Raw genomic sequence first — 21,341 nt, 5'->3', positions numbered from 1 at the left:
CTCCATCCTTTCTATCTATCTTTCTATGGTCCAACAGTTATCTGAGGAGTGGCTCCTGTTTCACTCTTTTTCTCCCTGGGAGTTCACTCCTACCCATTTCCAGGAGGTTGAGTCTATAATCCATGCTTTATTCCCCTGATTCTCCCCAGCTGAAGTATTATTCCAGACTGCCCTGGCCATTGACTCGGAAATTGTTTTGGAAATAGCCTGTATTTCTTCCAACTGAATTTTTAAAACAAAGATTTTGAACATTGAGTGAAATTGATTGAGATGGAAGGGACTTTAGAGTCCATTTGGAATGGCTCTTTCATTTCACCCACGAGGAAACTGATAGCCAGAGAACTTGAAGGATTCGTGCAGAGTCTACAGGAGCCGGAGAGCTGCAGTTGTGACCAAGCCCTCCAGACTCAGACCAGTCAGTTCCTTACACAGTTCCACGCTGTGATCTCCTGGTCTGCAGGCTACCAGGAGCTTGGCCTTCCCAACCAGGGTGCCGATTTAGCTGCAGAAAGGGTCCCAAGATGATGACAAAGGGGTCACAGAAGAGTCTTTTCTCCCTGGTAAGATCTCTGTCTCCTAGTGCTCCACAGAAGCTTTTTGAAATATAGAATGGAAATTACCTTTCTGTAATAAAGTTGCAATATTGCTATGAATGTACCTATTTTATATCCAGCAATTTTCTAACAGTCATATTCATTAGAATGATTAATTAAAGGAAAGCCAGGTGGAGTGAATTCTAATATTTCCAATGACAATTTAAAACTTGATGAAGAGAGAAATGTAATCCAATCTTGAGATATTTATAGAAAAATAGCAGCTAACTCTACAGGTGAAATACATTCTTCAATATATTAATAATACTACTTCTTATACCCATGTTGTCAGATGGCTCCAAAATGATTTGTAAATCATCTATGTGTTTCCAATTTATTATCTTCCTTTTAATGCACAGGGTGTAAGAAGTTTAAAATATTCCTATTTTGAGCCTCGTTATATCCTGGTGGTACCCATGAACAAGGAAAAATATGAGGGATATTTGCGGAGAAAAGGATTATTCAGTCGTGCAGAAATTGAATTTGCTGTCTCCAGAGTGGACCTTTATATTAAAATTAATCATAATTTTCCGGGATATTTTGATGCAGTAATCAATGCAGGTTGGTAATTTTCAGCAAAGTTTTATTTTTGAAATGTAAGATTACTGAATTAAAAGTTTGTTTCATGGGGATAAAATTCTTGGGTAAAAGCTATTTTCGTTGTAACAGTGAATCACAAAGAACACGAAAAGGGTAAGAATCCAAGAGGTCTAATTTTCTACTGTTTTAATGAAAGCATTGTCTCAATTATTTTTTAAGATTGTAGCTAATAACATTTGGTGTAAAATGAGCCTGAACTGAGTTCATTTTTTAGGGGACATTGTGAGAACAAAGTTAAATTATATGTAATTTGAAATACACATTTAAATTTCTAGAAAGGCATATGAAACTCAGGTAATTTTATTATAATCTACACATAGGTTAAAAACCCAACTACTCAAAATATAACCATAAAAATGTATGTGTAAAACAAATATTTTCAGAAACTAGTTTATAAATGACCATTTAATTTAAAGTGATAGTTCATGGGAGAATTTTTTGAAATGTGAAAATTTCTATATATATGTATATATATTTTTATACATATAAAATTTCTATAGATATATTCTAGAAATTTATACACACACACACACACACACACACACACACATATATATATATATATATTTTTTTTTTTTTTTTGGAGAGAGAGTCTCGCCCTGTCGCCCAGGCTGGAGTGCAATGGCGTGATCTTGGTTCACTGCAACCTCTTTCTCCAACTCCCAGGTTCAAGCAATACATCTGCCTCAACCTCCTGAATAGCTGGGATTACAGGTGCCTGCCACCAAGCCCAGCTAATTTTTGTATTTTTAGTAGAGATGGGGTTTTGCCATGTTGTCCAGGCTGGTCTCAAACCCCTGACCTCAAGCAGTCTGCCCTCCTCAGCCTCCCAAAGTGCTGGGATTATAGGCATGAGCCACCATGCCTGGCAAATTTCTATATATTTTTAAACTGCACTATATTACACAGTCATAAAAAGTAAAGAGAAAGTTCTCTGTGTCCAGATAAGGAAACATCTTCAAGTCATACAGTTACTAAAAAAGACAGGTTTATAATATAGTATGCCATCATTTATGTAAAAAAATTATGTAATTATATTTTCTTGTACTACATAAAAAAATTCTCTGGCAGAATCTGCAAAAACTAATAACCCTGATTACCTCTTAGGGGAAAGGGAAACTAGATGAACTAGATGGACAGGGGACATTAGTTGAACCATATGAAATTGTTGATATTCAACTATTTTGACCTATGAAAACAGCAATTTCATATGGTTCAACTTATTAATAATAGTTTTTGGTCTCTGAAACATGTTAATGTATTACACAGTTGAATTTGTTTTCTATTCCTGCATAGAAATTATCACACTTAGTGTCTTAAAGTGTCAACACCCATTTATTAATTCACAGTTTTGTAGATAAGAAGTCTGGTACAGCATAGCTGGATTCTCTGCTCAGGGTATCAGGAGGCTGAGGTCTCATCTGAAGGCTCTGGGGATAAGCCTCCAAAGCTCATTCTTGTTGGCAGGATGGAGTTTCTTTTGGTTGTAGAACTGAGGTCCTAGTTCTACTGGGCTGTCTGCCAAGAATTATCCTCGGTTTCTGGAGGTTGCTCTCAGGTCTCATCCACGTGGCCCCACCATCTTCAAGCCAGCACCAGCACATCGAATCCTCCTTGGGATCTGAGTCTCTGACTTCTTTTTCTGCCAACAGCTGGAGAGAACTCTCCTTTTATGCGGCTCATGTGATTAGGGTGGGCCTGCCTGGATAATCTCCCTTTTGATTAACCCAAAGTCAACCCATTAACAACCTTAACTACATCTGCAAAAATCCCTTTTGCTGAATGTCACACAATCGTGGAGGTGGTATCTCATTGCCTCCACAGGTTCTGTGCACACTTAAGGGGAGGAGATTGATTATACAAGGGTGATGTGTCCTTAGGGTCATCTTAGAATTCTACCATAATATATATAAAATTCTACCATAATATATATAAAATTAAATGCAGTAAACAAATCATTACCACCAATAGTTAAACATCAACTCTTTTGGATCTGATCCTGTTGTTTTGAAATGTACTCTCTTTGCTGCAGATGATCTGGATGTTGCCTACCAAAACCTGAGTCAGCTCATTAGAGAATACCTTGGATTGACTAAGGAACCTGCCAAGAGTTTAGCTACAACTGCAGGTACTATCCTATCTTTTTTGTGCCAGGATTTTTTTTTTTTTTTCATGGAAAGGAAAACAAATCTGAGTTCCTATTTGGGTACTCATCACTTGAGCTAAAGCTGGTCTCTTTTATTCCTGTACTTCTTCTGGGGCAACTGTCCCCAAAACAAGCAGCATGAGTCAGCCTTCTGGACCTGTAACTCTGCTTGTCTCCATGGTCATGATGGGCCTCTGGGGACTGCCCTTCAGGAACAGGCTGGGCAGTGGCTTGATGGAGGTAATAGATAAGGGTTAACCTCATGGCTCAGAACTCAGCCTTCTAGAAGTTTCATTCCTTAGCTGAGATGTTGTTCTACTTGTCGGGTTTGTATTTAGTCTGAGAGTTTTCTTTTCCCTTTTCTTTGTGTTACCCCAGTCCTCAAAATACTGTGCTGTGGAATATTGTGGCAAGAGCGCTAGTCATAGGATTGGTGCTCCTGTCCTAGCCCTGTGCTCTCTTGGGTCAGCTTCTTTGCTGTTCGGAGTTTCAGTTTACTGTTCTGCTACATAGACCTAATGCTCCTTATCTACCACATGGATGGTGAGCAGCACATGATGTAGTATACGTAAGAGTGCACCCCCTTGGAATCCAGGAATTCTAAAGCCCTAAGTTAGAATTTTGGTACATGAATTTTGAGATGTATTTAAAAGACTCCCTTGAATCTACCTCGCAACTATTAGGATGGCTACTATAAAAACAAAATAAAAAAACAGAAATTAACAGGTGTTGGCAAGGATATGGAGAAACTGGAACCCTCGTGTGCTATTGGCATGAAGGTAAAATGGTGTTGCTCCTGTGGAAAACGGTATGGAGTTTCCTCAAAAAATTAACAATAGAACTGTCCTATCATCCAACAATCCCACTTCTGATCTACCTCCAAAAGAATCGAAGGCAGAGTCTCAAAAAGAGAGCTGCACACCCATGTTTTTAGCAGCACTATTCACAATAGCTGAAAGGTGGAAGGAACCCATAAAATAGAATTTTATTTGACCTTAAAAAAGGAAGGAAATTCTGGCACATGCTACACATAGATGAACCTTGAAGATACTGTGCCAAATGAAATGAGCCAGTCACAAAAGGACAACTATTTTATGATTCCACTTACATGAGGTATCTAGAATAGTCAAGTTCATAGAGCCAGAAAGAAGAATGGTAGCTGCCAGAGGCTAGGGAATGGGAGTGGTTTAATGGTTACAGTTTCAGTTTGGGAAGATGAGAAGAGTTCTGAGGATGGATGATAGTGATGGTGGCACTGTGTGAATACACTTCATGCCACTGAACTGTGCACTTAAAAATGGTTAAGACGGCTGTGCGCGGTGGCTCATGCCTCTAATCCCAGCACTTTGGGAGGCCGAGGCGAGTGGATCACGAGGTCAGGAGATAGAGACCATCCTGGCCAACATGGTGAAACCCTGTCTTTACTAAAAATACAAAAATTAGCCAGGCATGGTGGCACATGCCTGTATGCCTGTAATCCCAGCTACTCAGGAGGCTGAGGCAGGAGAATTGCCTGAATCAGAGAGTAGCAGGTTGCAGTGAGCCAAGATTGCGCTACTGCACTCCAGCCTAGCGTCAGAGCGAGACTTCATCTCAAAAACAAAAACAAGCAAAAAAAATGGTTAAGATAGTCAATGTTGTGTTATGTGTATTTTGCCACCATAGTAAATTTTAAAACTTTCCCTTGATGGACTGAACCCCATTCACACACTGCATATTGTGAAATGTTAACCCGAGACCCTGGCTGTTTTGCAAGTATGTTCAGCTTTGCATTTTAGCAGTTGTGACTTTTTGCCCAAATAGGATTTTGTTTACCAGGTTGCATCCTGCCAGACTGAGGCAGGGCAGGTCATGATCTTGCCAGACTTCAAATCAATGCTGTTTTGTAATTTTGCACACTTCTCCCAGGTTGAGGGCCCCTGGTGTTTTGGAATGAGGTCAATGTGAAACTGGTAAAAATCAACAGATAATGGCTGAGAATTTCCTTCTCCATATGTCTATAGGAGATGAAGTGACCAGGGTATGACCTGCTGACTAGAATGTTCCTGGACAAAGTCTGACCTGTCTGAAAATAGACAGGAATGGAGGACTGGAGGACTATGCTCAGTCTACGAAGGGAGGATTGGGGGACATTAGATTAGGAGCGTGTCAGTGTATTTATCCAGCCCTGCTCGGAATCTCTGCACTGGGCGTTGGTTCTTTAGAAAGCCATCTCTATGGAGAAGGACTGTGTAGTATACCTAATGAGGCTTCTGTAGCTCAGTAGAAGTTTCTCTTGAGGAAATCGGGCTCCCTTTGCCTTAATTCTTTGCTAATCAAGCAACCTTCTGATCTTTAATTTGGTCCCATCAGGTGGACCTGCTCCTGTGGAGGCTGTACCCTACGTTACTCACCCTGCCCTGATCCCTGAGCCAGGCTTGTCTCCATTGTAAATTAATTAATTGGTGTACTGGCTTTTAAATCAGCCTCTTGTGGGTTTGGATAAACATGAATCAGTCCCCCCTGAGCCTGACCAGCTCTGAGTCACTGAGAACAGTGTGTTTCTCAATCTGAGATTGCCACTAATTAGTGGGGCTTGAACAAGACTTTGCCTCAACAGCCAGTGAGAGTCCATCTCTGTATCTTTTCTTATTCTACAACTATCAGGAACACTGGCTATTGGGTGCAGTTGCCATTTGGTAAATTAATAGACCAGATAATGTGTGCATAGAAAAATAGACTTTGATTTTAACGGGTATAATGAAATTTTATTTATTTGGACTAATGAGGTCAGGCTTGGCTGATTTAATGAAAAGTGTGAATTACTGAATTTGTAAAAATGTGATAGCTCTCAGTTACATTTCATAACTGAAACTGAGCCATCTAGTTATTGACTAATAGAATTCCATCTTTAAAAGGTAGGTAGGCAGATTTGTAATTAATGTATCAAATCACTAGCCTCAAGGCCCCTTTGTTTTTTTGGCATGTTTAGTATTTTGAAATACAATGTGTTTTCTGAAGCTAACCACTTTATCTTATCTAGACAATTAATTTGCTGAGGAAGTTACTTTTTCCACTTGTGGGTTTAAGGATAAGCTTGCACATAAAGTAACATTGTAGAGGCCAGACATTATTCAAGTGAGTATCTAAAAAGTTCTAATGGCCATGGTCCTTATTAATACACATTTAATGATGTCTCTAGTGGGACAAGAAGGAGAGCCGATGTTCTTCCTGAGTCTCAGGGCTGTGAACAAGGTGCCAAGGAGTTGGGGCCAGATGTTTACAGGTTCAGTACACGAGAGTGGGGACAACCATAATTACCTTAAAACAAGTGTCAGTGTGTCTGGAGTTGGTTCCTGCAGGTGGGTTCGCGGTCTCGCTGACTTCGAGTAGAGCTGTGGACCTTAATGGTGAGTGTTACAGCCCTTAAAGATGGTACGGACCCAAAGAGTGAGGGGTAGCAAGGTTTATTGTGAAGAGCGAAAGGACAAAGTGTCCACGGCATGGAAGTGGACCCCAGTGGGTTGCCACTGCTGGTGGGGGTGGACAGCTTTTATTCCCTTATTTGTCCCCTCCCATGTTCCCTTTCTGTCCTATCAGAGTGCCCTTTTTTCAATCCTCCCTGCGATTGGCTACTTTTAGAATCCTGCCAATTGGTGCATTTTACAGAGCACTTATTGGTGTGTTTTACAATCCTCTTGTAAGACAGGAAAGTTCCCCAAGTCCCCACTTGACCCAGGAAGTCCAGCTGGCCTCACCTCTCATCAGTACTCCCCAGGAAGGGACCCAGAGCCCCAGCAGAGTCACAGTCATGTGCCCAGCTGGTGCTTCACCTCATTGCTCCTGCTCTGAGCTGGGTCACTCTGATTTTAAGTTCTATAATTTAGATATATGTGTATAAACACATTACTCATATAAATGGGACCTCTAGAAATAAACAATAGTTTTAGTATAATGAATTTTTTAAAAAATAATTAAGCTGTCAAAAGGAAGAAATTGAAATAAAAAATATTTACGATTCTGTGAGACAGCTTTTCTGAGCAATTAGAAAACTGGACTAGAAATATGAAGCCTTGGTTTTCTATTCTAAATCTAACCAATAACCATTAACTTGATTGGAGAAATAATTTTGAGGTCCAATTTCTTAAAATAAAAACCTATATATAATGTCATGGTGCACTATTAGAATCTGGCTGTCCAGAGCTGAGGTTTTTCCCAATTGGATTAGGCATCAGTACAAACAGAAATCTTATGACCAACACCATTGTATTTCTTAAAGTGGTAATCCTGTATCAATGCAAACTGAAAATTATTCCCAGATATCTGAAGTAGTAATACATAGCTTTATGTTTTGTAATTTTACATTGCTAATTTTTAACTAAGAATACAAGCTGAATTTCTACTCTTAACAATGAGAATGGAACAGAGTGATAAAAGGAAGTGCAAGGTTTATCAGTTCTGAGTACAGCATCTTTCAGCCTGGACCCAGAAATGTAAACTTTCACCAATGGATGGATTAATTGAATTTTCACTTAATGCATGTATAAAGTAGTAACTTTAGGTACACAGTGATCATAAACCCTTGAAATCTTCAGATATCCCCTTAATTTAAAATATATATTGACCGGGCCCGATGGCTCATGCCTGTAATCTCAGCACTTTGGGAGGCAGAGGCGGGCAGATCATGAGGTCAGGAGGTTGAGACCATCCTGGCCAACAAGGAGAAACCTAGTCTCTACTAAAAATACAAAAATTAGCTGGGTGTGGTGGTGTGTGCCTATAATCCCAGCTACTAGGGAGGCTGAGGCAGGAGAATTGCTTGAACCAGGGAGTCAGAAGTTGCAATGAGCTGATATCGCAGCACTGCACTCCAGCCTGGCGACAGAGTGAGACTCCATCTCAAAAAAAAAAAAAATAAAATAAAATAAAAAATATATATATGTTATATATATGTTTATATATATATGTTATATATATACACACACATCTTATTTTCCCTATTGTAATGTGAATAACATTTATTTCTAATACCTAAAAACTTAAAAAGCACAAATAAATAAAATAGTTTATATAAAATAAGGAAAAAACTATATTCACAACTCAGTATTAAGGGATGTCTTTCTTTCCATTTGTCTCTAAACAACCTACTTCTGGGATAGTTAGTGCTTCCAGTAAAGTTTTTAGAAAGCTGGACCAACTATCACCCTGAGTTCTTGCTATATAGATCATAAAATAAAATTATATTTGCAAATCATTATTCTGACTAATGGTAGAAAGAAATGATGATGGTTATGATGAGTCAAACAGAGGAGAACTGAGCAGTTGACTAGTCCATAAAGTTTCCCTTTATCTTTAATAAAAGGCCTGGTATGATTTGCCAAGTTATGTCAATTGTTAAATTGTAAAAGTAGGGAACACATCCTTGTATGTCTGATTACAGTAAACCAAGAGATTAAGGAGCAAAAGAAGCTTTAGCACAGGATTTCACTGTTCTGATATTTTTCCACCTTTTAAAATTACTTTTATATTTTGGTTAAAAAGCATACCATAACATAAAATTGTATGTTTTAAAATTTAACCATTTAAGTGTACAATTCAGTGGTACTAATTACATTCTCAGTGTTGTATAACCATCACCAATACGTGTTTCCAAAATTTGTCATTACCCCAAACAGAAACTCTATACCCATTAAACTGTTACTCCCCTCAACTCCTGGTAACTTCAAATCTACTTTCTTTTCTCTATGAGTTTGCCTATTCTTGATATTTTCACAGTTTAATTTTTCAATTTAACCCTGTTTCTTGTCCAAGCTAGTATTTCAGTTTATAGCTGTTATAAACTAGGGAGTTCCAAATGATGAACAGGACATCCCCTCAGAAACCACACCGAGGGATGCCTTTCTTTGCTCCCACCTGTCCCACCCTCTCCCTAGAGAACACCAGTTTGATAGGATGCAAAGGGTGCGTGTCCAGACTAGGGGCTCAGTGAGAACCCAGCAGTGCAAGCTCATCTGCGTCAGTGGAGGGGATCGGGGGCTGGGAGCCTGGTTTACCTCTGGGGAATGGATCACTCTGGGTCACCTCAGAGGTCTGATTTGGGTTGGAGTCTCTGAGTATCAGATCTCCCCCAAAGTGAGCTGAAATGAGCTTCTTCAAGGCTGTTCCAGGGTCAGATCTCCCCCAAAGTGAGCTGAAACTAGCTTCTTCAAGGCTGTTCCAGACTGGTGTACCACCTCTGACCACTCCACGTTTCAGAGCTATGTCCTTAGGACTGGGGTAAGACGGTATTTGGGCCCCCAGAATCCATGTAGTGAACAAGTTCACTGAACGAGTGCCTGCTGGATGATGGCATCTGTGAGACTGTCCCAGAGATCAGTCATTCTGAGAACTTGGTGTCATGGTGAATGGAGGAGGACCCCCTCTCTGCAACACCAGCATTGCTAGTGGCCTCTGAGAGCCATTTTTGAAGGCAAGGTAGATGTGGAAGTCCAAGGGGAGGCCTGGGGATGTGAGTGGGGGGATAGCAGCCTGGATGGGGGTCCTCAGGAACAGCTGCTCTGAGCCATGGTGCCTTGTGATTCTGTCACGCTGATTCTTTCCTTCCTTCTTGCATTCATCACCCATTTCCTCAGTTCCTGCCCCTTTGCCAGGTATTGGTGACCAGACATAACGCTTCACAGAGCTCACGGCTTATATAAGGGGGCTGCCGTTAAACAAGGAAACAAACCAGTGAGACTTCATCTGGCTTGGATGTGCATCCTCTAGTTTCTACCATCAAAAGCAGCACTGATACTCTACGTTGGTATAAATTTAAAATCTCATTCACTTGGAAAATGTCTCACCACCCACAAACCTGGATGTAAATTTTGGTTCTGTGAATGAGAACCAGACATAAACCTCTTATGTTTATTCATTGAAGTTGATGTTTTCAGTTGACTAAAATTGTTCTAAGTTCCACAAAATAAGAGAATTATAGACACTTAGTATCTTCAAGGAGAAGGGAAGGTTTAGTTCTCCTATATGTGTAATTTTATTCCTTTCAAGGGCCTATGTGCATCTAATGGGGAAAAGATGTTTTTCTTATTAATTTCTAAGCAGTTAGTTAACTTCTGTTTATAGTCAACTTCTTTTTATATTAAAGCAGGAGCTCCCTCTAGCAAGAAGACTCTCTCTGGGGTACCAGCACACCTGGTTCCATCTCCCAGGCGCTTGGCAAAACTGCAAGCAGATGGCCAGATGACAGAGCATCTCTCTGGAATGCAAATTCATGCCAAGAACCTAGAAAATCAGAGCCTAACTCCTGCCCAGAACCAACCGCGGGCTCAGGATGGAGAAACCCATCAAAAAGAGCTTTCTCCTAACAGCCATCTCAATCCTGAGCCTCCTCAACACCTCAGTTCATCGGCACTGGGTCTTCCTCAGCAGGCCCAGGACCTATCCCTAAACCCGACAGAAGAGGATGTCCAACAATCACATCTTCCTCTAAAACAGATAGCCGCTGAGACAGATGTCCCCGAGGTGAAAGCCAGTGAGGTGGGGCAGTCTCCCATCACCCCTACCCTGGCGCCTCCTGCGCACCCTTCCCCTCCCCTGTCCGGCGGCCCTCAGCCAGGCCAGGATGAGGAGTCAGGGGAGGCCCAGGTAACCCCCAGTGGCCCTCCTCTGTCTGAACCTCCACAGGCACCTGGCCCCACTCCCCTCAGCCCTCAGAGAATTCAGGATGAGGAAACTGAGTCAGACGAACATCTACCCAGCAGTTCCCACCATGATCCTCCAAAAGATTCTTCCCACCCTGAGGTGGTGCAGAAACTTGCTGGAGATTCTCAGCAAGCTCTGAAGGAGGAAACCTCCAAATCAGAAGCCATCCGGGTCAGTAAGCCTCACCCAGAACTGCCACATCCCCAAGACTTAGCAACAGATACCAAGCAGCCCCAGGCCAGGGAAGCCCCAGGGACCTTGCTCTCTAGAATCCGGCTGGCTCCCACTCGGCTGCCCCAGCCTCAGGTGCTGGCTCCCCTCCAGAGCAGGAGGCCCACACTCAAACTCCTATCGCCCAGCAGGCAAGAGGCTTTAGGAACAACCTCCGATCAAACCATGACTCCCTCTCCCAGGCCTCCACCAACCCGGGAAGCAGACACCAGTAAACTTCCTCCCATCAGCTCTCCGCACTCAAAACCACCACCAAATCTGAACCCCCAGGCAGCCCACAGTCCTCAGCAAGTCCAGGAAGAGAAGGTCAGTGAGGTGAAACTCCCTCTTATCAGTCCCCCCAGCCAGGAGCAAGCAGCACCGCGCATCCTCAGTCCCGCCCTGGAGGAGGCGGCTCAGAAAGTGAGGCTCCCTCGCATTCCTGCTCCTCTCCCGGAGCCAGGGCTGCCCCAGAGCTCGGGGGCTCAGCCCGATCCAAGGCCTGCAAAGGAAAGGAAAGCTCCCCAAGCAGGCGGCTCCTCCAGGAGGAGGATTCCAGACATGCAGGCCTCACCCCACAACCAGGGGCCACGTCAGCAGACAGGGGTTAGGAAAAAAAACCTCCCCATCCAGAAAGGGACGGCTGGAGGACTGGCACCTCTGGAAGAGGCACCGCCTGGGAGCCACCAGCCAGCCTCGCAGCTAGAACCCCTCCGTCAGCCAGCTCCCGCCATGGTGCCCGACCGTCCCAACCCCAGCCCTTCTCTTGTTTCTTGTCTAAGCTAGTATTTCAGTGTATAACTGTTACAAACTCGGGAGATCCGAGCAACCAGAGAAGCAAATTCCATACACCAGAAATTCCTGAGCCCCCCCATGCCCAGTCATCACCTAGAGACCCCCAATTACAAGAAGATAAAAAACAACATAATTCCAGAAAAAGAGCCCATACCGACCTCCCCACAAATGACCTGCCTTGGAATGTAGATGTGTCCAAACCAGGGCCATCTTGGAAGAGAGATTTTTAGAGGATTATCTCAAGAAAATAAAACTCCCGTCAACGGCGATCGGCCAGCTCAGAAGAGGCAGCCCTCACCCGGGAGACCCCTCCAGAGGGAAGAGGCCCCTGCGGAGTCACTACAGGATAGTTCAGCTCCTGTGGAGCATCCAGGGAGAAAGGGACAGGTTCATCGAAAGGGCAGGTCTCAGAGGAGAGACATTGCTTTGCAACCCCCAGAGCAGGACAGTGAGCCCCCAACCCAGCAGCCTGTCAAAGACACACCAGCCCATCAGGGAGAGGTCAGGCCAGAGAGAGCTCTGTCCAAAGGCACAATGCACTTGATTCCAAGCAGCAAACCAAAGAGAAGCAAACCTGAAAACGTGGGGCAGTGCCACAGAACAAAAGCCCCGTCACTCCGCAGAACCAGGTGTCTGCTGTGGAGCAGGGCAGCTGGAAGGGAAGATTGAACACCAGGGGCAGTCAGCGCACCAAGGTTTAAGCCATCCCTGGAGCCACCTGCTCATTAAGGTCTGGGAACCCCAAGGCAGTACTGTCAGAGAACGACCAGCTATGGCTGGGTGCTGTGAGTCTCCACACTGGCTTCCTCCTGAACCCATGGTCAGCATAGGTGGAGGGGCTGGTCAGTGCTGTCCAAACCTTGGATTCCTAGAAGGCAGCCAATCTGCACTCCTGTGCCTCTTCTGCTGTTGCTGTCATGCCTGGAAGAGCAGCTGTCCCAGAGGGATGCGGCTTGATCAGCTGCTGCCACCAAATTCAGCTGTTCTGGAAGGCTGGTGCCAGCAAGTAGCCTTTGTGTCCAGACACAAATCCAACCTGAGTTCCAACTCTGACTGAAGCAGGGCCATATTGCCATTAAGTTTTGTTCCCTTCATAAGGAAAATTCGCTTCTAGACTTCTAGAAAATCCTCTTATCCCTCTTGCATTATTGAGGAGTTCCAAAGCAAAAAGAACTCTTGAGACAGGAAGCCTTGCTGTTCCTGGAGATTCCAAACCTACAGTTAACTTGTGGGAATCTTCTGTAGGGAAGAGGACATATTTTGCATGCGTGATGCTGTGATCAAATGCTTCAGATTTGTCTTGGCAATATGTTGCCTGAAACTTATTTTGCTTGAAATGTATTTCAAAATGAATACCTTCCTACTATCTCTGAATAGAAATCTCATGTAAATTAGCCCATGCCTTTATTATGCCAAACCATCTGGTTGAATCAATTAAAAGAATTAATGGGAGAACATTTAAGTGAATCAGTTGCTCGTTTATTCATACCATCAGGATTCTTTCACTGGCAAATGATAGAAGTCCACTCTAAGCCAGCTTGTGTGACTCTATTAGAAGGGAGTAGGAGATTTCGTATGACCAAACTATGGGAAGGGCAGGGCTACAGCAGGTCTCAGGGAGACTGGGGGCCAGTTGTAGAACATAACCAGGACTCTAGTCATCTCCTGGACTCTGGTCTGGGACTCTCACCACTTCTCATCTCTGTTTCTTTCTCCATGTTGGCTTCATTCTTTGGACTACAAATGACTCAGTTTCTGCACATGTCGGGGAACAAGGCCACCAGCAGCTCTCAAGCCCACATCTGATTTTACCTCTGGAAGCTCCCACTACTGTAAAGAGATAAATTTGAATGAATGTTCATTAATCCTAATCCAGAGAAAGTCTTGTTGGCCTAGCTTGGTTTAGGCACTCGTTCTCAAACCAATCTACTCTGGCAGGGACCAGGGTTACCTTTAGACATACCTATTGAACCAACTCCTATGTATGGACACTATACTCCACCCAAAAAGAGGATAATTGTGACCAAAACAGACAACCCAAGATGTGACTCTTAAAAAGCTACAGGATATCTATTGACCACTTACTGTGTACACAGCAGCATGCTAAACTGTGGTTGGTATCTCATATTTAAAAATGTAACTGATGATTAAATGCCTTTGTAAATGTATGTTATCTTACACAAAAGAGAGGTGTCTGAGAAACTATGAATTTCAAATGTTATTTCAAGGGCAGTAAAAGAAATTGATATTTTAGAAATCCAGGATATAGAAATCCCCTCTGGCAAAATGAAAAGCATATATAATGCCAGTAATTACCCTCTGATTTATCTGGTTTGTCCATGATAAAAATAATACAGTAACTGTAGAAAACATATCATTTATTTCATTTATTTATTTTTACTATAAGTGTGTTTATTTTTACTAAAAGTTCATTCATCCAACAAGCATTTATTGAGCACACCCTATGTGCCAGACACTGACGGTTGCTAGATAAGGTGAGGTGATGAGGATACTTCAAGAAGCTTTGTCTTTTATCAAGGGAGATAGATAAGAGGGTTCATTATATTAATAATGCCATGTGATTAGGGCAACTGAAGGCCCCACAGCGTGCTAGGCTATATTTTGCATCCTACAGACAGGAAAATCCATTTGTTAACTTTTCCAGACTGTCATAAGAATACCAAGGAAGGACACTGAATTTGGCCTGGGATACAAACATTGGATCAGGAAACACTTCAAAGAGAAGGTCAGCCTTCGGCTTAGTCTTTGCGGTTGCAGAATTAGTCAGCAGACTGATGGGGAGAGGAAGTTTTCTTAAGGAACCATGTATGCCTAAGCAGAGGCACGCGCAGGCATAGCATCTTCTAAGGACCCGAATGCCAGGAGAGGTGTAGGTCTATATAGATCCAAAGTCCCTTTTGTGCTATGCCAAAGAGCTTGGAAACTTGATCTTTAACAATGGGAGCCACTGAATTTGTATCTGAGAGGCATCTGTCTGGAGGGGGTATAGAGGATGAATTTGAGAAGAGCAATACAGGAAGCAGGAGGAGTGGCAGGGAAGTTATTGCTGTAGTCCAGAAAAGAAGTTAGGCCTGAAACAAGGCTGTGGGGTAGGAATTGTCAAATTAGGTAAATATTTAGCTTGGATGTCGGGGAGGGCAGATTGTGCAAGAGAGGAAGAAAATTAAGATAATTACTCATTTTCTATGAGGTGGGTGTGCAGCACTTTAGAGTTGTCCATGTCTCATTTAGGTGAAGAATTTCCAAATTTAAAATTACTTTTAGAAATGTATAATTTTCCTCTTTGGGCGCCTGTTTCTGAAGCTCCTGAAGGCATTTGTGGTTGCATTTCCATTAGGGTACAAAAGGGAAGTGATAAGCCAAATTTTTGTTATCACTTCTTTGTGTTTCTGTTATTGTTTTGGTAGTATACATTCCTAATGTCTTAGACTCAATGGAACTGGACAACATTTTCTTTGTGGTCGGAGGAAAGGAGTGGAAAAGAGTATCAACAAGAGGTCTTTAGTGCTATTATTGATTTTCTTGGTATAAGGGAAACCTCTGATTTTTACACATAGAATAACAATGTTTAAAATTTGCCATTTTCCATCTATATTTGCAAAGTTCCTATCATTCCTATTTGATATATTGTTCAGCAAGGTGATCTTTATAGGAGCAAAAAAACATTGTGGCTTATAGTTACTACGTTAGTAATACCATCTTTAACTCCTTTAAAGAAGACCGGCACCTAATATTCAAATCAATGGAGATAATAGTGCCTCTTGGCATGAAAGCCTTCCTCAAATATTTAAAGAGATAAATCAGTTATTTCCAAAACCTCAAAAGATAATTGAACAAAGGGCATGATTGGGAAATTCACAGAAGAGGAAATAAAAATGTCCAATGGATATGTCAAAACGTATTTAATCTCATTATAAGTTAAAACAGGATAGACTTTTTTTTTTGTACTGAATTGGCAGATGAAAAACAACTTAATGTCTACTGTTGGCGAGGCTGTGGGTAAAGGCACTTTCTATGTCTCAGGAGAGAAAGTCAATTGGCACAAGTTTTCTGGGACACGTTTTACAATTTTCTGTCAAAGCCTTAACATTTTGTATATCTTCAGTCTAGTAATGCGAATCTGACGATTATTGTAAGGAAATCGATTATGTGCAGGGATGTTCATTGTAGTGTTTTTTTATGATAAAATCTAGAAATAATCTAGCTATCTAATGGGATTTTAGAAATAAGTTATGGTATAACTATATGCTGGAATGTTATGATGTCATTATAATCATGTCGTAGAAGAATATTTAATTAGAGGAAACTATTGCATAGCAAGTAGAAAGCAGGTTAAGGAGGTAGAGCCAGGATGGCTCTAGTTATTAGCTCTGGATTATGGATTCTGCATAATTTTTATTTTCCCATCTATGCTTTTTAGTATTTTTTAAAAATTTTTTACCATGACCTATGTTTATTCAGAAAAAGTTATATAGAATTAAATTTAAACACACACACACACACACACACACACACACACACTTTGAAGAACTGTCATGCGAAAGCAATAGCCTTACATTCTGTTTTGATTTGACATCATGAACTTTCTAAGAGTTAGAGGTGATTTGCAGAGGAACAGACTGACTTGCTCCAGAAGTTAGATGCTCTGTTATGGGAATCTTACAGAAAGTCTTCATATGTTGGGTGATTAGTTGGACTGGCTAAAATGTAAGGTTCATTTTATGATCTAAGATCCACTTACTGCAACTGGCTCCATTTGTTTGTTATGAGGAATCCTGTTTTATTAAATGTAGTGCTTAGTACTAGAAAATTACATGTACTTAGTACTCCTTAGATATGTGGCTTTCAAAGTTTTATTGACCAAGATCCATAATTAGAAGTATACATGTTACAATATCGTGACCCAGTAAACACATACATACCTGGCAAAAAAAATGTGTCATAAAACACCCTTACTATGGTGATAGATGACTGATATTTTCTATGGTGCTGAATTTCAGTTTTTAATATTCTGGTCATGGCCTCCTAAATTGATTTCACAATTTTGTTTGCAACCTGCAGTTTGGAAAACACTGCACTGAGTGCCCTAGAGCTTTGCTTTGATGTTGTCCTTACTTGGAGGCCTGTTACCAGACTGCCCCCCTGCTCTGGTTGCCTTCAAGTGAGGTTGGATGGGTTGACATCATTTATACTGAATTCTGCTCTGGGACAAGGATCTGGTGTATTGGCAGTTATGTTCTTTTTCAGTGTTGGGGCTCAGGATAAGATACATCCAAAATTCATATGCATACATTTTATATAGAGCTTTTTTTTTTTTTTTTAAAGGCACTTCAGAACAATCTTGATCAGCTTACTTCCTTGCCTTTTGCTCCATGACAAGTCTGAAAATCATCTAATTACCATAAAAGATCCACCAATTTCCACTTCAGATAATTGCACTATTTATATAGTATGTAGCACAGTGTGTCTGTAAATGAATTTAATTGCGTAGTCCAATTTGAAAGACATAATTCTAGAAATCACTTTTCTGTATTGACCAGGCATTCAGAGAAGAGGATAAGAACGGCCTAACCATTTCTGTGTTGATGACAGATAAATGGTGTTACAAGATCAAACCTCTAATCTTAAAACTGATTATGAGAGTGCAGTCATGATTTGCAAAAGCTGAAGACTTTTTATTACAGATTGTAACCTTAGAAATTCATGATTGCAGGTAACACTAAAATTCAAAATAATCCTTGAAAATTCCAGTTGCATTACAATCTAGCCATGTGACCTTGGGCAAGTTTCAGAGTTCTCATGTATAAAATGGAGGTAATAATAGTACCTACCTCAGTGTTTTTAGGGGGATTAAATGAGTTAGTATACTGGAAACCACCCAGAACAATATCTAGCTCACAGTAAGTGCTTCTATGAGTAGTGTGTGTTCATATTAACATGAAAGCAGCAAAAATGTTTGCATTTCCTGTTCATTGAAAGATGATGACACTGTTCAAGCTGGGTGGAAATATTTGGTAAATGAGATGGTCTTTGTGGAAATCCTTTTTTAAAAATGTGACAACCTTGATTTAATTTAGGAATGTAAGATTAGAGTAATATTGGAAAGAAATTGTAGTTGAGCAAAATATTACGAAGACCAAGAGGTTTGTCAATGGGCATTCATAGGGAGCATTGCAGTTTGGAGAAGTGAGTAGGGAAACATCAGTTCTGAGATTATTATGAATGTCCATGTGATCCACACATGAAAGACCTGTAGTAACACCTGGCACATAGTACATGCTCAATAAATGCTATCTATTATTTTTACTATGATTTCATTATTGATAAAATCAAGATCATTTATATTCTGGGTTTCAGATTGGTTAGATAGTGAATGCTGTCAAGTCACTGGTCCAGATAGTAGATATTTTATTTTCTCTTTGAGACTCAGTTGAGACAAAGACCAGCTTCTACAATTACCAGATCTATACCCCCTCGGTGTCCTAGGATAAAAATAGAAAAGCAAAGTGAAGAAAGAGAATGTTTTTGCTGGAGAAAGTGACCAATGAAGTAACATCTTTGAAAAAGATGTTATTCTTGAAGGATAAGCCCTTAGCAATCAAAGATCATGCTTAGGGTGTGGGATTGGGTGGAAATCCCATCAGAAATACAGTTATTTGAACATGTTAGTAGAAGGAAAGGAAGTCTTTAGTGTGTATTGAAGCTTCCTGATGATGTATATCCTGTTTTCTGCCAATCATTGCTACCCTTTCCCTCTTTTCTTTCCCAAATTCTTCTATATTAATGCAGATCGTATATAGCAAGTTTTCACTCTTGAAATTTACCTGTTCTATGTGTTTTACTTCTTTAAAGTGTCAACTAACTACTTCATTATATACTCATCCTTTTTTTTTTTTTTTTTTTTTTTTTTTTTTTTTTTTTTTTGGAATTCTGGGCCTTATTGCTCTATGTTTTAATTGGAACATTCTTGATGCAAGGCCCAAATATTGACCTATTAGTTCACCTCCACTGAAGACATTACAATGTATGAAGTTTACTGGAAAAGAACATTTTTGTACTTTATTTGCTCTTATGAATGTAAATGTGTATGTTTTCCTTTTTCTTGATATAGAAGTTGTTTTTGTTTAACTAATTATTTCTTTGATTAGACACTCAAGAATATAGCACTTCACTGTTAGCATAGTTTAATAAATGTATTCACTTTACCTTATATAACGTGACTACAACATTAGTACTGTATTTCCTTGGACTTATGTTAGTTTTCTACTCTAAAAGTTTATTTTGCTATGGAAAATTATCATGGATACTATGCAAAATTATTATTTTACTAGTTGATATTATTCTTTTCTTAGAAGCACAGATAGACAAGACTTTTAAGATGTAATTCTGTCCTAGAAAAATAGCTTCTTTTGCCACCTTTAGTTTTGTGAGAGCACTTCCTAATAAACTAAACTTTTGTCTTAATTTTCCACTACAAATTATCTATCATATTAAAAATATTTAAAATTTGATAGCAGATTATTGTGTTTTCTTTTAAGCTCTTTTTTGTGATTACATATTTCAGTATCAAGACTTATAGAGATTTTAACTTTACAGGTATTTACATCATATGTATATATGCATTTAATCATTGTAGGTATGAATAATTCTTGTTAGTTTTCCTTTTTTTTTTTTTTAAAAGAAAAACCCTTGCTATATGGTTTTGTTGTTGTTGTTGTTGTTTTTAGATGGAGTCCAGCCTGGAGGACTCCCAGGCTGGAGTCTAGAGTGCGGTGGCACGATCTCAGCTCACTGCAACCTCCACCTCCCGGGTTCAAGTGATTCTCCTGCCTCAGCCTCCCGAGTACCTGGGATTACAGGCACATGCCACCATGTTCAGCTAATATTTATAGTTTTAGTAGAGACAGAGTTTCACCATGTTGGCCAGGCTGGTCTCAAACTCCTGACCTCAAGTGATCCACCTGCCTCAGCCTCCCAAAGTGCTGGGATTACAAAGCCCCATTTGAGTGGGGGAAAAAAAATAAGTGATTCTGAAGTCGTCTGTGCATCTGAGGACTTTTTTTTTTTTTTTTTTAATTAAAGCCTGTTTCCAAGTCATCCATTTCTAAGTGCTTTCAAAGAGAGATCAGCTCTAGTGTTGATACATTTTTTTTTTTGCAAGGTTTTATTTAAATGTCAAAAGCTCAAAAGCTCATATTGAAAAGTAATCAGTCATATTTTTGGACAGGAGAATGACTAAATTGCCTTGCTATATAAGAAATCTTATTAATGTAGAAACACTTGTCATTAAAATAGAGATTTTGTTTTTCAAAATATTTATAATCTGACCCCCAAATGGTAAGTTCATCACTAATTATTGACCTGGCTACATGCCTGTGATACCAGATCATCAACATCTTCTATTTTTAACTTTCCTTAATGCAGTAAATGGCCCTATTTAGTCTGTTTGATGATATAATGTTAAATATACGTACAAATCTTTTATTCTTAGGTACATGGCCTCTACTGCTTTTGGTGTTTAGTTTGGATTTTATGCTTATTCTTTTAAAATGTTTTATACAAATATTATTTTAATTTGTTTGACTTCAAAAGAGTATGTCTAACATAAAAGATCTAAGCCATTTAGAATTAATTTGAAATGTGGTTCCAGTTGTTCCAGATACTTCATTTACATTTTCCTGCATTTGTAATGATACTAATCCATAAAATAACTTTAAAAATCTGCCTTGGATCATTAAATTCATTTATGCTTCATTGCAGGTATTTAAAGAAATTTAACTAGCATATATACTGAAGAACTTGGTTCTTTTTGTGGACTGTAAAGTAGTTTATATATATTTAAAATGTTGCCTCAAGGTTGACTTTAATTTAGATAGCTTGAATAAAATCACATTAAGAAAATTTGTTGCATGGTGTTCTAACATTGGTAATTATGGTTTTCTCCTTAAATTGGGAAGTAAGCTCTTTTGTCCATTGATGTATTAAGACATTAGACAATATATTAAGAACTGTATGAAACTCTTTATTATAGGAGTTCAAGTCGTTAAAGTGGTAGTATTACAATGTAGTTTAATAGTAATCTAAACACATTATCTTTACCCAGAATGTTTTGTTGCTGAGAAATCACTAAGACATTAAATTATTGGAATTACAGCTGCATTGTGTCATCAGATGGAACTTGACTTGTTTACACCACAGTACAGACAGCTTATGTCTTAGAAAACTGGAAAAAGGAACCCGGACACAAAAACTATATTTTGAATAAACTTTTATATATTATGTAGGATCTATTCTATGGA

General features: G+C 40.0%; 1 protein-coding gene across 4 annotated transcripts in view; it reads left to right on the top strand.

Moving 5' to 3' along the window:
- The window catches only part of LRGUK (leucine rich repeats and guanylate kinase domain containing), a 131,039-nt gene that overhangs the window by 71,468 nt on the left and 38,230 nt on the right, over positions 1–21,341 (top strand). For 3 of the 4 annotated variants that reach the window (XM_050782438.1, XM_050782441.1, XM_050782440.1), the window contains exons 14-15: positions 953–1,154; positions 3,226–3,321. In XM_050782438.1, the coding sequence (XP_050638395.1) occupies positions 953–1,154; positions 3,226–3,321 (298 nt within the window). Of the gene's footprint in view, positions 1–952; positions 1,155–3,225; positions 3,322–10,459; positions 15,334–21,341 lie in introns of those variants that run through there. The other variant, XM_050782442.1, reaches the window with a different exon arrangement.

The sequence above is a fragment of the Macaca thibetana genome, chromosome 3 (genome assembly GCF_024542745.1).
Source record: "Macaca thibetana thibetana isolate TM-01 chromosome 3, ASM2454274v1, whole genome shotgun sequence".
Taxonomy (NCBI): domain Eukaryota; kingdom Metazoa; phylum Chordata; class Mammalia; order Primates; family Cercopithecidae; genus Macaca; species Macaca thibetana.
This window is presented reverse-complemented; position numbering and strand designations above follow the sequence as displayed.